The 15347-nt window shown below is 47.1% G+C and overlaps 4 protein-coding genes across 4 annotated transcripts; 3 read left to right on the top strand and 1 right to left on the bottom strand.

Moving 5' to 3' along the window:
- Nucleotides 1-5150: 5150 nt before the first annotated feature.
- Nucleotides 5151-8863, top strand: LAJ45_01664 (uncharacterized protein; the record flags this gene model as incomplete). The annotated part of the gene is made up of 7 exons (XM_046111257.1): nucleotides 5151-5744; nucleotides 5816-5970; nucleotides 6038-6157; nucleotides 6213-6255; nucleotides 6310-6572; nucleotides 6623-7102; nucleotides 7159-8863. 7 exons carry the CDS (start codon nucleotides 5151-5153, stop codon nucleotides 8861-8863), a joined length of 3360 nt encoding a protein of 1119 aa, XP_045975201.1.
- A 1296-nt stretch (nucleotides 8864-10159) lies between these two features.
- Nucleotides 10160-12109, top strand: LAJ45_01663 (uncharacterized protein; the record flags this gene model as incomplete). Its single annotated transcript, XM_046111256.1, has 8 exons — nucleotides 10160-10474; nucleotides 10601-10666; nucleotides 10760-10845; nucleotides 10933-10950; nucleotides 11030-11037; nucleotides 11091-11280; nucleotides 11350-11409; nucleotides 11467-12109. The coding sequence occupies 8 exons, from the start codon at nucleotides 10160-10162 to the stop codon at nucleotides 12107-12109; spliced, it is 1386 nt and encodes a 461-aa protein (XP_045975200.1).
- An 888-nt stretch (nucleotides 12110-12997) lies between these two features.
- On the top strand, nucleotides 12998-13953 carry LAJ45_01662 (uncharacterized protein; the record flags this gene model as incomplete). Its single annotated transcript, XM_046111255.1, has 5 exons — nucleotides 12998-13263; nucleotides 13451-13466; nucleotides 13539-13584; nucleotides 13649-13701; nucleotides 13780-13953. The coding sequence occupies 5 exons, from the start codon at nucleotides 12998-13000 to the stop codon at nucleotides 13951-13953; spliced, it is 555 nt and encodes a 184-aa protein (XP_045975199.1).
- Nucleotides 13954-14322: 369 nt separating this feature from the next.
- On the bottom strand, nucleotides 14323-15052 carry LAJ45_01661 (uncharacterized protein; the record flags this gene model as incomplete). Its single annotated transcript, XM_046111254.1, has 4 exons — nucleotides 14323-14484; nucleotides 14552-14667; nucleotides 14835-14903; nucleotides 14977-15052. 4 exons carry the CDS (start codon nucleotides 15050-15052, stop codon nucleotides 14323-14325), a joined length of 423 nt encoding a protein of 140 aa, XP_045975198.1.
- Between the last annotated feature and the right edge of the window lie 295 nt (nucleotides 15053-15347).

Genomic DNA, 15347 nt, shown 5'->3' with positions numbered 1-15347 from the left:
CATCTGTTTAATTTGGCATCCGGAGAGGGACTTTAAATATCGAGGTAGTTCATCTCAGCTATTGTCCTCAAAACTTCAAGTTTATACGTCACTTCGAGATAATCCTGTTTCAATTTCTGAACGCTTCTATTCTTGGAAGGACTACATACATGTAGTCATGCATAGTCGATCATGATTAGCAGCTAGGGTCCCATGGCCACTATTGGTCACAGGTCAAATATTTAGTACATGGGTCGGATGCAAACTCGCGGGTGGGTGGTGAATGTCCAGAATGTACAGTGACGGGTAATAAGTGATGGAACACCCTGAGAGTACAACACCAAATGTTGGTGGCGTTTTACCAAAACAGGTATCGCTGTGTTCCATCACTTATTACCTACAGCTGTACTGATCACCAACGTTAGGTAATTTTCTCAATATTGAGCGCCATTAAGATAATTCCCAAGCTGAGATTATATCACAAGTTCTCGGCCTTGACTAATTCCGCCAGATACAACTGCTGCTGCTAGCAGCCAGCGCAACTCAGAAGCTCGAGACCATACATGTAAATAAATTCACTACTTACCGTTATTCAAGTCGGTTCCATGCGTGTATGTATGCGTCAAAACGCGACAAAAAAAAATTAAAAACATTCAAGTCTCTAACACAGTTTGAAGGAACTGTGCTTCCCGTCGTGATAATCTTCACTTTCAAAGCCATCAACTTCCGAATAGTAAAACGTGAATACTTTTTAATGATTATAAAAAAGCATCCATCGCAACCACCCCTTCTCTCACCACCACTACTCACCACCACTACTCACCACCACTACTCACCAGTTGCTTACTCGCACTATCACCCGTCTCACTAGAAGCTACCGTTATTATTTAAAATGAACAACTTCAATATTCCACCCTACATTCGCCCTCATAACCAACCCAATAAAAGGCGCAGACTAGAAAATAAACCATGCAACGATGTACCGCTCTTGGAGACAGAAACCTCTCGCATCTATGGCATTGGAGACATGGTTTTAGAATATACTGGAGCTGATATCGAGCTAGATTACGACGAGACACATGTCCTTGGCATGACGTCCACGACTGAAGGTGAGAGGAAGCAAAAGATTTGTTGGAAAAGAAGCTGTATCCAAAGTGGTGTTTATCGATGTATCGATTGCGATGAGAAGTATCAAAGACTTTGCGATGTGCAGTTGAGTCGGTAGATGTTATTGAATATTGCGATTAATTAGCTTCGCCAGTTCGATTTGAAATTGAACCGAGTGAGAATTCATGATTTCCATATGATTTCATGTTTTTAAGCCTAGGTCCTTGATCCTTATAGCTAACACAATAAAATATATTGTTGCTGTGATTTAAAGATTTCTTTGCCCTGTTCGCAGATATATTGATTGAGTTTCACAATTTTCCATGAACGGTCCCAGTGCCAAAGTCCCATTGTGAAACGGAGGGAATGGAAAAGCTGGGTCGTAGAAGCAACAATATGCTCGAAACTCAGAAACGAGAGTATACACACAATGTTCTAGTTGTCGACGAACAAACTTGATACGCTGAGGAGTGGATGTATTGAGTTCAGCTCTGAATTGTACGTGCTTCACTCGTGGGGGCTGAGTTTGCGCTGATAAGCCTTCCTAGAATAAAGGATTGAAACACAATCCAATTCGATTGCTTAATCCGAGGTAATAGTATATTCTGTAGTGTATTGTTCCCCACATAACTAATCGATGTTTTGGTTTCTAGGCCCGGGTGCAATTACACCAACGGTGAACGTGAGGGGTAAGACTTATTGTTGCCTTGCAGCCAGCTGATTATTGGTGAGAATGGCATTATGCTAATGACAAAGGGCTACCGACCGACCTCCTAATAAAATTCCGGTAACTTCATATGCGCGCTTCTATTTAATTTATGTTTTGCTGTGCATGCCGTATTGTTGATTCCGAGTATCTCGGTGATACAATCTGTCTGACATTCTGTGCGATCGGTGGGACTCTGGTAAACTTGTTTGTTTATGTATCTGTCACCACAGACCGATAGATAGGTGTCCTCAATGCTAGTTCCTCAACGACATGATGTAGGGACCTCATCGTTAAGCATCTCATGACAGTTATGTAGGACGTAGCTCCCCAACAACATGTTAAATACCCCATTCTAGAATTCTTAAGCATTCTCATTCCAGTCCAAATGAAGCGCATCGAAGCGAAGCGATGAGCTCTATCCGTACCCTAATCTATCATGATCACCCACTATTTGCTGTCAAGATCTTCAGGGGCTAGACCTATTGTTGATAAAATAACATTGACCAACCTAAGTAGCTTTTAAAGTAATTGTGACTTGCCTTTTTTTAGAGCCCCTGGGCGCGCAGTGATTTTTTTCTCGGCACTTGGGTAGGATGCAGTGAATGACTAAATAAAGCAGATGTCAATGATAAATAACCGCGCGCCAGAATAGCTGAGGCGCTGCTATCAAGTTGGTGGTGGTGGTTGTGGCCCGGTGGTGCCACAGACAAAAAGAAGCGCTGGGAAATGAAGCATATTTTAGTGAAAAGGGCTTCTCCTCTTGTAGCTTACGGATGTGGTGTTACTGATTAAAACAGGTAAGGGCTTATCTTGAATAAGATGAATGTTATGTTTTCCCCCACTCACCCGCCAGGTGTCTTCCCGGTGTCATTCGTATGAATCTTAAGTCGGAATCTGTGCCGAATAACTCAATTGATTCGGCATTGTCGGCCATAGGGAGGCTCTCATTATCAGCCCCGATATCCAACTTCCATATCCAACTTCATACGGCTCGTGGCCAAATCCGGATAGAGTACAAGGGCCAATTGTCAGCCCCCCTCTCCTCCTGTATCTCGCCAGTTTCGGCCCAACATATACTTATTTGTTTGAGGACTCATGCGATATAAACATTTTGTCCTTTTGAGATAGGCTGCGATCACAGACGCAGGAAACATTTTTCCACTTCCACTTCCTTTCAAACTTCGATCGATATCGATTTTACAGATTACGGGGAAATGTACTCGCTCGATGGGTAACGCAAGGGCATTAGACAGAATAACCGACTCGTCATTTTGGAGGGTAATTTGGATCTTACCAATCGGGCTCGTTTATCGTAGATTATGCCTGTTTGCTTGTCCGCCCGCTGCTAGCATGGTTCTCCTAGGCAACACCACCTGGAACCGTGGTCCTGTTTCTCAGCCTTATTGCTTTTATTATCTCTTTTCCGCCGTCAGCGGGATCACCCACTGCAAAATCTGGTGAGATGAATCGGTTTTGTTAGTGAACTGAAGGTGTAATCATCAGTCGATCGCGGGGACCCGGATAAATAAACTTTTCAGGTGGGTTGCATATATCTAGGTAAAGTAAAATACACTCTACTTATGCACATATGTGCCCCTCCTCGTGCTTTTTAGATGGGAAGATGGAGCTCTTCTCATGAGCTGTACAGTGCTGGTAGGTAATCGATGTCGATGACTCCATGTAGAGTAGCTAGAGTAGTAGTCGATTCGTATGCTCATTCATGCATGCGCAGAAATCTGATGTATTTCTCCTCCCAGGTGCTTTATCCTCCTCTGGAGCATAACATGTAGTCATGGATTGGTGATGTTACAGTTGGTTTCTGTTTGGCTCCTGTTTAATCTCATTTCTGAGTGCACAGGTGATTTGGGGGAATTTGATTGCCAAGAGATGCCATAACACCCCGGATTAACATCCCAGAGCCGCGCCAAACGGAGGGATTGAGAAGGAGGAAGAGCGTTTACTGGATCAATCCCGCGTGTAAAGATCCCCGATATTCCTAGTCTAGAACCGAGTTTGACGGCTTGAAGGTCGAGCAGATGTAAATATATCTACATGCTCACCAATTCAGCCAGGTACAGCAGAGACAGCAAGTTTGGACGAGATATTTTGGTCACTGAGGTTGTTCGATCGGCCGCATCTGCGTGACGGAGGCAGCTGGCAGCCAGGTTTTCGGATTCGCTGTTATTGCTGGGTCAAGATGACCCTGTGCAGTTAAGAGAAGGTGAACCAACCAGATTCAAGCGAAGGAGGGACCCGAAGCCAAGCAATCATTCCACGATACCGGAAGAAGTTAGCGAGCACGGACGCCCCACCCCGAAAACTGCTTAAGGTCAAGAATTCTAGATTGTTGCTTTTTTGACCCTTCCCCTTCTTGCGCACACGCCGCTCGAGGGCTGCTGATTTCTCTTTGCCTGGTTACTTACTGTACCTTTGGTTTGCTGCTTGTCTGTTGCTTGTCTGCCTCTGCCTCTACCGCCTGTCCTTCCAGTCTGTGTCTGTGTGTGCTGCTGCTACTGCTGCTTTTTTGGTCCCTTTGTATGCGTTCACTCACTCTATCCGCTCTTTTTTTCCCTTTCCTGCACTCTGTTTCGTCGAACTCCCTGTCAACCTCCACCGGGCTGCCGGTTTCTGCTGCAATCGAGTACTAGCGGACCGGGCCTACAAAACATTTACACGTCTTTTATCGACGCAGGTCTACATCACTGAACATCATACACGTACCTCATACATCCTCATACAGCTTCCCCTCACTTTTATTTTTCTTAGAAAGGGAAGGGAAGAAAAAAAAAGGAAGATCACCCGGGATCAAACCACCGAATAGCCGCTAAGGGTACTCTAGCTCACCAGTCTCGTACTGCTGCAGGACTGCTCTGACTGCTCTTATTATACCCCGGAGAGGTTACTTAAGTTCAACTACACGTTGTCTATCGGCGTGAGAGTGCAAAAGAGAGACGGAAGAAAACGTGCGAAGTGAAGAGAAGAAAGAAGAGACAGAAGAATTCAGAGGAGGGATTGGCCCAGAATCCCAGAGACGGAGAGACGGACATACTGAAAGAGACTTTGCATCATCATCGATCACACTAGACCCTAGCCATTTCCCACGTATCTAACCCACAAACCTCCCTCCACCCCCCAATTCTATTTAGAATTGTTGTCCATCTTCACTCTATTGTGCGTCGTGCATGACAGTCGACATTCATACAAGACTGTTTAGTTTCCCTTCCAGATGCAGAGTTAGGCCTTTCCAACTTCGTCGCCCCAATTTCTTGTCCTCAATCCTACCTCTCCTTCACTTCGACCTTCATCTGGTCCCCTTCCATTGACGTCTCGGGACTTCATAGTGATGAGGGACAGAATGTCAGGCTTCTTTACTCCTATTTCCAAGAACTCTGGAGGTATTCCTAACCTCAAACTCACTCCTACTGCGACCCCAAACAACAATTCCCCTGTATTCCTTTCATCACGCCCAAACAATCGTTCACAAAGCAAATCCCGACAGAACTCTTCTTCAGCCTCATCCGCCTCACCATTCTCCGATTGCGGCCTCTCTTTGAGACGAGTGATAGGCTGTTCTACCACTGCGTTCGACAGCCATCCCCCATCACGATCCTTTGCCTACACTGCGGGTGCCGCTGCTGTGGTCGTTCACCTTGATGACGACTTTCAGATCACCCAACGGTTCTTTAGGGCTCGACCTAACGCCCCTACTCTTGCTTCTACCGGAGCCTCATTTGCACCTTCTACACCAACTAGCTACATCCAGGAGACTAGAAATAGGACAGCAGCGTCGCTGCGAGAATCTGGAGTCGGCTATCAATATACTAACTCTGCATCACCATTCGCCCAGGATGATTCACCAAGCTCAAAGACGTGGTCAGCTCGCGAGCGAATAAAAGCTGCAACCTGCTTATCGTTTAGTCCCGATGGGAAATGGCTTGCGGTTGGAGAGGTATGCACCACCGATCTTCGTTGACACCGAGTGATTATCCATGCTAAAGTTTAAAAAATTTATCTCGGCAGACTGGTTACAACCCAAGGATTTTGATCTTTTCAATGTCCAAGGATGTACCTAGCGATATCCCTGCTGCGGCCATGTCCGAACACACCTTTGGAGTGCGCGACGTGGCTTTCAGTGCATGCTCACGATACTTAGCTAGCATAGGCACCATGAACGAGTAAGCAATCGCAATTGCAGTCCGAAGAAGAAGGCCTGGCCTAAGCTAATTGGTGGGGGATCTGTAGCGGATTCGTCTACGTCTGGTCATTAAACACAAGCAGGAGCGGATTGGTACGCCTTCACGCGACTAACAAATGTACAAGCTTTGTACGGCAGATCGCATGGATGGGAAAAAGTCTTGTTACGTCCGTAATCCATACACCCCGAGCGGCTTCGAGACGATTATTAACAATTGGATAGTGTGGGAACAAGACATGTCAAGATCTGGAGAACTGAAGAAGATGTGAGAAAATCTCTGTCCATCAGTCGCAAACAACTGAGGCTGACAGCCAGAAAGCAAAAGCCCGTTAACCCAGGACCAAAGGTCCTGCATGGCCGAAATGCGCTTTTGGGTAGTATGTCGGATTCGACCATGAGCTGCGTTGTCGGTATATCGGACGACAAGGCCTTGGTTTGCACGGAGAAGGGGGATATCTGTTTGCTCGACGAGAGTGGGCTTAGATTCACTAGGGTCGCAAGCGCCGAGTTTGGTGTCAGTTCGATCACCGTGGATGCGGATTCAAAGTTCGCATGGGTGGCAGGCAGACATGGGAGCATTCGGTCCGTAGCGCTCCAGCCGAGTTCAAGGGACGCACACTGATTATTTTCAGGGCTCTTGTTTTGAAGGAGATTGTACCTTCGACACCACCGGAATCGCCATCATCGTCACGTTCTAGTTCCCCGGTCCTTCCTTTTGGATCTCGACCTGCGCATGTACTCGCTATGGCGAGCATGCTCGGTCATTTATTTACCTTAGATTCTAACAAATCACTCAAAATGATCAACATGTCTACTGTAGATGGCGTTCCTGTCCCGAATACTCTCGTTCGCGAATTGCCGGCTCACCACGATCCCTGCCTCGGTGTTCGACTCCTTCCGCTGAATTGCTTTTCCGACGCTCTCTTCTTCACCTGGTCGTCTGGAGGTACTGTATTGTTCTGGAATCTGGATGGTGTGACTAGAGGTGAATTTCAGGTTGAGCTTGAACAACCTATGGAGAGTGAAGATGATGTAGCAAATGAACTTAAAGTTGTTAGGGTTTCAGAGGATGGCGGCATGTTTGTCACTGGTGATAAATATGGTGTTCTACGGTATTTTACAAGGCCCCGGATATTTTCTTGGGACCCTGGGCTGACATTTCGACTAGTGTAATTGATGGTAAACACCAGGATTGCCTGTACGCCGTCAAAGCGCATGCCGGTGAAATTATGGATATTGCGATATGTGGAGATACTATCACCAGCTGTTCGAGAGACCGAACAGCACAAGTCTTTCACAAGGATGTAGAGGGATGGACATTGACACAAACATTGGATGATCATACGGCTAGTGTGAATAGAGTTTTACTACTGGACAGTGGAAACAAACTTTTGACTTGCTCAGCGGACAGAACAATTGTCATTAGAGAACTTTGTCGTCGAGAGGCTATTAATGGTTTGATTACTATGGCATATGTGCCCGTTAGGACTCTTACAACAAAAGCATCGCCAGTACACATGACACCTCTTTCAGATTCAACACTTATTGTCTCAACTATGGATAGACAGATTCAGAAATTCGATTTGAATACCGGGAAAGGGTTTGGCAGTTTCAAGGCGACAGATGAGTCGGGCGATGCTGTGGTGATGGATTCTGTTACGGTCAGCAAAGATAAAGGGTTTCCACGGGCTAGAATCCTTGCAGGAATTTCAACAACGGATAAGAGCATAAGGCTGTATGATTTGTCGGGAAATCTGATTGACAAGGAGTGGGGGCATACTGAAGGTGTCAGCGATGTGGTTTTGTTGGAACGAGAACCGCAGAAGGGGGAGGAGACGGGGCAAACAATTGTCATAAGCACAGGGTCAGATGGGACCATAATGATCTGGGGATTTACACCAAAGAATTCTGAGCCCGAACCAGCAACAGTTGTAGATACAGATGGAACCGCAAATGTTACCTCTCAAAAGAAGGAAATGACCGCAACCAGGCCACCACTTCGACGTGTATTGAGCAGGACTGAGCTGATGGACTTCACCCCAAAACCTGGTGGTTCAGCACAATCTAGTAGGCCCGCGTCATCCCACACCGGCAACACATCTCCTCCGCGGACACTCAGGCGGAAGACCTCAGCATACGGGATGAACCGGACAACAAGTGCCAAAGGAGTGCCTACACTACCAGCTGTATTGCCAGGCACAGTCTCAACAGCATCATCCGCGACACCGACACCTTCAACGACTTCAGATGATTCAGCATCTCCGTCAACTCCGCTCTTCGGCGCAGATGTCACTAAACGAACAAGCGTTGGGCGGAAAAGCATCTCCCCTCCAGCCAGCCTGCGAGAAGGCCGAAAAACTAGAAATCGAACACCAAGCCCAACTACAACGAAAAAGGTCCCAACTGCCCCAATCCCTCTACGTAGAGGAAGCTCTACTACAAGAACACGGGTACGGGGACATAGCGTGGGAAGTGTTGATACGCCAATTCTCGGCAATGGCGGCGCAGGAAATATGAATGGGCTTGCTGAGAGTCTTTCGCGAAGTCTAAGAAGCTTCCGGAAGAAAATTGACGCGGGTGCCAAAGAGGGCGTGAACCCGGAGGTGCTAAAGGAATTACAGAGGGAGTTAGGATTGACTGTAAAGGAATTGGGCGCGACTGGAGATAGGGAGGGGAAGAGCAACCGCGGCCGATCAAATGCATCCAACCGCAGCCTTGGGCCGCAAGATGTGGCAGGACGAGATCTGATGACACAACTACTGGATACATATTCAGAGCGCTTAGTTTCAATTGTAAGCGAAAGGCTTGAAACGAAAGCCCCACTTACACGTGAAAGGAAAAAGAAGATGGTAGAGACCTCAGGAGAAGGCTAAGAAATAATAATTAATCCCAATACCCTCAGCTCGATTTCATTTGTCATGCGTTTTGTATCTGGTCAGTCTTTATTCGGTTGGGTTCTTCTATGTTATTCTTAAACGGGGTGTTCCGTGTGTTTCAACTTTGTTTCTTTTATTTTTGTTTTGCAGTTCGTTGGGTTGGTTTTTTGACTTTTACTTTCTCTCACTTTTTCTTGATTCACTTTGGAGATACCTTCGTTTTAAATCGTTTCTTAGGGTTTTAATGTACACTAGTTTCTTTGCGTCTTTTGCATGGGCAGGGATTCTTCTTTACCTTATTTCAATTCTCCTAGCTTCTGGGTTGCTTTTTTTTGGTCTGGGGCGGGGCTTTTCTTTTCTTTTTTTACAGGATTTATTTACTTTCCGGAACAGATTTTTTTTCCTTTGTTTTTTTTTCTTTTCTTCGAAGACTTCAGTCAATGGGATTTCTATATAGGGGTGGGAGGCAGGTGTACAAAGTGTAAAGTTTTACAATATCTGGAGGGTGGGGTGACCATGGGAGGGGTGGAGTTTTGTTGTCTGAAAATTTGGGAATTCGGGGGTGGGGGATGCATGTGATTGGAGAGGAATGCACGAGATAGGCGCGGCGGGATACTACTACAAGTGACATTTGGGAGTGGGAGGGAGGGGTTTGGATGTGTAGTTTTTTGCCTACTCTTTCCTGTGTGAGAATCGGATTACTATTATAGGGTGTGCAGACGGGATTATATACATACCAAGGCGCCTCTTCTCTCGTACGATATGTTCAAGTGTGAAATCATAGAAAGTGATTCGGTGGTCTAGAACCGACCTTATTAGGTTCTAGTTCATGACATGACGCAACGACTGGCTGCGACTGAACTGCACCCCGCTATCGGAAAAGGTGATTCCGGGTTCAACGAAGATTGCCGAGTGAGGACGCTCAATGCCGCCCTCTTCACCCGTGTGAGGCGCACATAAGTGCCCTTCATACGCGCAAAAAGCAAGCCAGGACAGCTCGTTGCTGGCGACAAGCGCCGATACTGGTAGTAGGTGATTACTACACGAGGTAGCTTGATAAGATGAATCACATGTATTATTTAGAGTGAGCTAGGACGGCAACGAATAAATACCATTTCCTCACCGTCGTGCCAGCATACCTATTTCCTTTTATCCCCTAAGGTCCCCCCCACCCTCCTCAAGTGACAAGAGGTAAGAAAAAACCGTTCCCATCTGAAGGAGGGGAAAAAACGATATCCCTAGAATAAAACGTTCCTATCCCTCTCACTATCACACACACAAAAAGAAGAAGCTATGAGCTGGATCCACAAAATTGCAGCTAGCTTCAGCACCAGCGGTGAGAAACCAGTGTACTACGAGAATTTTGGCCACAAAGTCAAATGGTCACCCCTTCACCCGAGCCACGAGGAAGCAGCGGGCCTGCGGAGCCGTTGGGATAAACTTGCAGACGAGTCACTGGCCAGGTTGATTGCCATCAAGGGAGAGAGGGATCTATACACTACATTGAAGGAGGAACATCAGAACGACGACGTGTTGGGCCAGTTGTGGACTGAGGTTAATACGATACCGGAATGGGTTGATTGGGAGCAGATACAAAGGGGTCAAGACGTGAGTTTGTCTGTTTTCTGAAGGGAGGGGAATTAGTGGGATGTTGGTGGCGTGGAGGTAAAAACAGTGGGGAGAGCTAGAGGGTCGATTGGTTTGCTGATAGTTGTGAGGTGGTGGTGGTGTTAGGTATATTATCGATATGCAATAGCTATAGTAGCTGGGTTGACATATTCGAGTCTTCTAGGAGGGATGGTATGTTCTCTTTTCGTCCAATATTCTTTGTCCCGTGTGATAGGATGCTCCGTTCCAACGGCTGTTATGCAGGATTGACAAATCGCATTGCAGGGAGCCCATAAGATCGCAGAGGTGCTAGCCCGTACAGGTGGCTTCTCAAAGTCGGTTGCGAAACGAAGGATGTTTGAGACTACGCAGTATGTTATTCCCTTTGTTTCTCGTTTAGCCTACCAGTCTTGTGCGTGCTGGGCCGTTGATGTATTATTTGCTGATACTCTATCAAGACATATTTTACAGGTAGGGTAGATTGGGCGGAAACCCCTGTAGCACGGGATCTACGTCATGACTAGTTTGGTTTCTAACGTTGGATGGAAATGATAGTGCACTAGGTCCCTCGAATCGATAAAGCCCGGCGGGGACGGTCACATGTCCTCCATCAAAGTCCGACTTCTTCACTCTGCGGTTCGTGGAAGGATATTAAAGCTCCGGGAGAAGAATCCGGAGTATTATGATCTTGAAGAATTTGGGATGCCAATCAATGATTTCGATTCAATTGCAACGATATTGGGGTTTAGTGCAACAATCTTGATGATTTCGTTACCTAAACAAGGAATTTTTCCAACGAGACGGGAGTGAGTTTTTTCCCTTTAGATATGGATTATCAATATTTTAGGGTTTTATTGATTATCTTTGGCGAGTAGGGTTGCAGACTATATAGCCTTTTGGAGATTGGTTGCACATTATGTTGGCTGCCCTACAGAGTAAAACTCCCCCGCACACCGAAACGAGCTTGCATATGTCACTAACTCAATCAACAGTGCCCTTGCAACCCCTGAACTAGCAAGGGCTTACATGGAATATATCCTCGTCCACGACATCAAGCCATCAGAAACTTCGAGGATCCTATCCCAAAATATCATTGCTTCAATTGCCAACACACCACCCTCGTATCCATCCGCCGACTTCTTAGTCGCCACAGCCAGATGGCTCAACGGAAACGAGCTTTGTGACGAGCTTGGCCTCCCGCAGGCACCCTTTTTTAGCAAGGTACTAGTTTTCGCACAGTGTCTATTCGTCTGCTATATCGGTTATTCGTCCCGTATATTTCCCGGATTCGATAAACGCAAGATTGAGACAACAAAGCGCATCTTGTTCAAGATACTCGTCAGCAACGAAGGTCTGGGGGGTTTAACAAACTTCGAGCTCCAGTTTGTCCCGCAATTGACAACGAAGACAGAGGCAGGGAGCATCGAGGCCATGGATCTGAAGTGGAAGGAGATGAGGGGATCGTCGGAAAAGAGAAGTGCAAAGGTGTTGATCGTGTTTTTTGTGATTATGGGGATCATGGGCTTGGTGGGTATGTGGCTGTTTATGAAGATAACCCAGTTTGTTGGGCCGAGTCTGTTTGGCCCTGCGGCTGTTGGGTTCACAATTGCTACACAGGATGGTGTCTCCATCTGAAAGGTCACTTTGGGGGCATTGGGCTGGGGTTATAGTTGTCTGAAGGTTGATATCCAGGAGTAACCTCAGGCTGAAAGTAAATAGTGCCTGTTTATAGATACACTCGTTACGTCCGGCCTTTGGCCGAAGCTAGCTATATTGTTGCTAAGAGCAATTTATGATTATGATTTACAGTAACTTCATCAAACAGAAAGCTTGCTTGACGAATGAATGGGAGACATAAGTAACATCGCATAATTTTACATTGATTACATGTATTCACTGCTTAGACAATTGCATGTCAATACATGTACTGCAGGTGTATGCACACGAAGGTAGATGGTCAATGATCAACCAACGTGTTACAGCTCAATGCAGGTCCAGCAAGAAAGCCAGCAGCCACAAGCCATGCAAACAAAATAGTTTCCCCATTTATGAGCCCCTGGTAACCAGAACGCCATTGCAGCTATAAATATTTAAATGCCGCAAAGGGCCAATTATTGCCAGGTATTCGCACGGCACCACCCGTGTTGCTTTAAAAGCTTATCTAACCTTGGCATCCACATGAGGAAAGAAATAAAATAAATAAAAAACGTGGGCAGCGGGTTGGGAATGATGGATTTATGTATTAGCCCAGGGCTAAAAACTCTAATTTTCTAGTGACGTCGGGTTAGATGACGAATAAATCGTCTCAAATCCCAACTGAGAATATAAATATACCATATCCTCATATTCTCGCCCACTGCGGAAGGTTGAACCTTCTGCAGATATAAGCACTCACTGTATTACTGTATCTTAGTAGCATAGTAATCAATAATAATCTATCAAAAAACCTCAGCCTTGTCAAGCACCTACCCCGCCAAGCATCCCCTCCCCCGCCATACCCATACCACACCCACACCCTACACAATGGCCGCCGTCTCGCCTCCGCCTCCGCCCCTGCTCCTCGGTCTCTCGGGCCTCTCCAACAGCGGCAAAACGACGCTGTCGCGCCTGCTGCGCCGCGTCTTCCCGGACAGCTTCATTCTGCACCAAGACGACTTCTTCGTCGCCGAGAGCGACCTCCCCGTCGTCGACGGCGACGTGGACTACGACTGTATTGAGAGCATAGACTTCGTGGGGCTCAAGAAGGCGCTGGGCTACGTGGGGAGCATGGAGAGCTGCCGGGGGACCTGGTGAGTAGGGAGGACCAGAACTGCGTTGGTGAGAGTGGGGTGGGGGATGAGGTGGTGGAGGAGTGTGTGCGCAGGGTAGAGGCGGCGGGGATGGGGGGGGGCGGGTGAGGTTGGCGGTGGTGGATGGGTTTTTGTTGTTTCATGATGAGGAGGTGCTGGGGAGGTTGGATTTGGGAATGTTTTTGAGGGCGCCGTATGATAAGGTATGTGTAATCATGGCTGGCTGTACTAGAATATATTTTGCGTGTTGCGGGGGTACTGAAGTATATGTGTAGGCAAAGCAGAGGAGAGAGGCTAGGACTGGATATGTCACTATCGAAGGTATAAATACTTGCGAGAATTCTTTATTAATACTAATTAATATGGCTAACTGGGCATGCGGTAGGTTTCTGGGAAGACCCGCCAGGTTATTTCGATAAGATCGTATGGCCAAACTATGTTTGTTCCCCGTCCTATATCCCAACACTACTAGCTAGCCATGGAAGTCAATATCTGATATATCTGAGAAAAATGTAGGTGAAAGCTCACAAGCACCTCTTCATTGACGGAGATGTATCAGGTACCCTTGACCCCGAAGGAATGAAGGCAAAGAACATCGTATCGCCGCCAGAGGTCGATATGCACATGAGTAAGATCCTGCCCTGGGCCGTGGATGTTATCCTCGATGCAGTAAAACGTAAGGAAGCCTAGCTTGGCTGCAAAATAGCTTGCAAATTTTGGATGTGTTCTTTCTTTTATAGACTATCAAATCATGTTAGGTCCTATATAGAACGGTTTTTATGAACACAACCGGCCAGCCATAGCTATCGCAATTGCAATTTTCCCCTTTTTCATATAATCAAAATAGACCAACTCCCCGAGAACAAAACTCCAACCCAATCCATTAATAGAGACATAAACATTTTTTTTTTTGGCTATTCGTTTTTATCGTTTTTCCCCGGAGGTTAGGCCTTGGGTTTAATATAACAAGGACCCCCTATTTTCTTCTCTTCTCTCCTCTTCTCTCCTCTTCTCTTCTTCTTCGCCTCCCACCTATCCTCGTTTTTATAGTCCCCCGTGCTAAACCAACACCTCACCTTCATCCTCAAATCCCAAAGCGCGCAGCTTCTTCCTGTGCACCTTGTCTCTGTGCTTCTTCTCCGCATCGGCCTGTCTCTGCCCCGCAAACACCTCCTCGACCGACGCCTGCCGGAATGGTATATCGTCCTCGCGATCAAGGTCCTGCATGCACTTGTCAGAAAAACCATAGATATCTATTATGAAAAGGGCCGAGGTGGGAGACGGTTACAATTTCCCCAAGCAACAGCACGTTCTCGCCGCGCACGATAAACACCCCGCGCGGGATGTCGCAGTACGAATCGTTCACATAGAGACGCTCAACTGTGCTCTGAAGCACCAAGTTCGCTGCGCATTCCATCAAAAGTGGTCAGCCCCCCCGTTCAATGCATCCCCAAAACCCAACAAGTGTAAAATTGAATTTGTAACCAACCGTACTATAACAACCAAGCCGCCCATTCAGCAAACCGGCCTTCTACCAACTAGTAAGGGGGGGGGGGGGGCGCTGAGGGAACATACCTGATCCCACGATCGCAGGACACCAATCAGCTTCCTCCCATCACGGAGCGCAACCAGTAGTTTCTCTGTTGCCGCACATGTTAGTCGCCTAGTGCTATTGTTTCAGGGTGGGTGGGCGGGCGTGGAGTGAGTGCGCACTATCGGTGAGATCAAGCAGCTGCGCAGATGTCGTGAACATCTGCGGGGGGAGAGTCGGTGGCTCGGCGCCTTCCATTGCGGTATCTTTTCTGTTTGTGACGGGGGGGGGGGGGGGGGTGAGTTCTCTGTGAATCGTGGTTGAGGGCAAGTTGAGGATGATGGTCTTGCAAGATCTATCGAGCCGACAAGGTTGCGCATGCAGAATGCCCCGCTACTAGGCACCCCGCGCTCGAGCGCCCACCAACCGAGAACAACTAGGACTACGATGGAATGGAATCGTGGTCTTGCACGGGCACTGCGATTTGGGGTCTACAGGAAGTTTTCTTCTGGGTCTTTGCGACAGCTTTGATATTGGGCAACATTTGGGCGAT

The sequence above is a fragment of the Morchella importuna genome, assembly GCF_003444635.1.
Source record: "Morchella importuna strain M04M26 chromosome Unknown Morimp01GS003, whole genome shotgun sequence".
Taxonomy (NCBI): Eukaryota; Fungi; Ascomycota; class Pezizomycetes; order Pezizales; family Morchellaceae; genus Morchella; species Morchella importuna.
The sequence above is the reverse complement of the archived record's forward strand: the minus strand, read 5'-3'. Positions and strand labels throughout refer to the sequence as shown.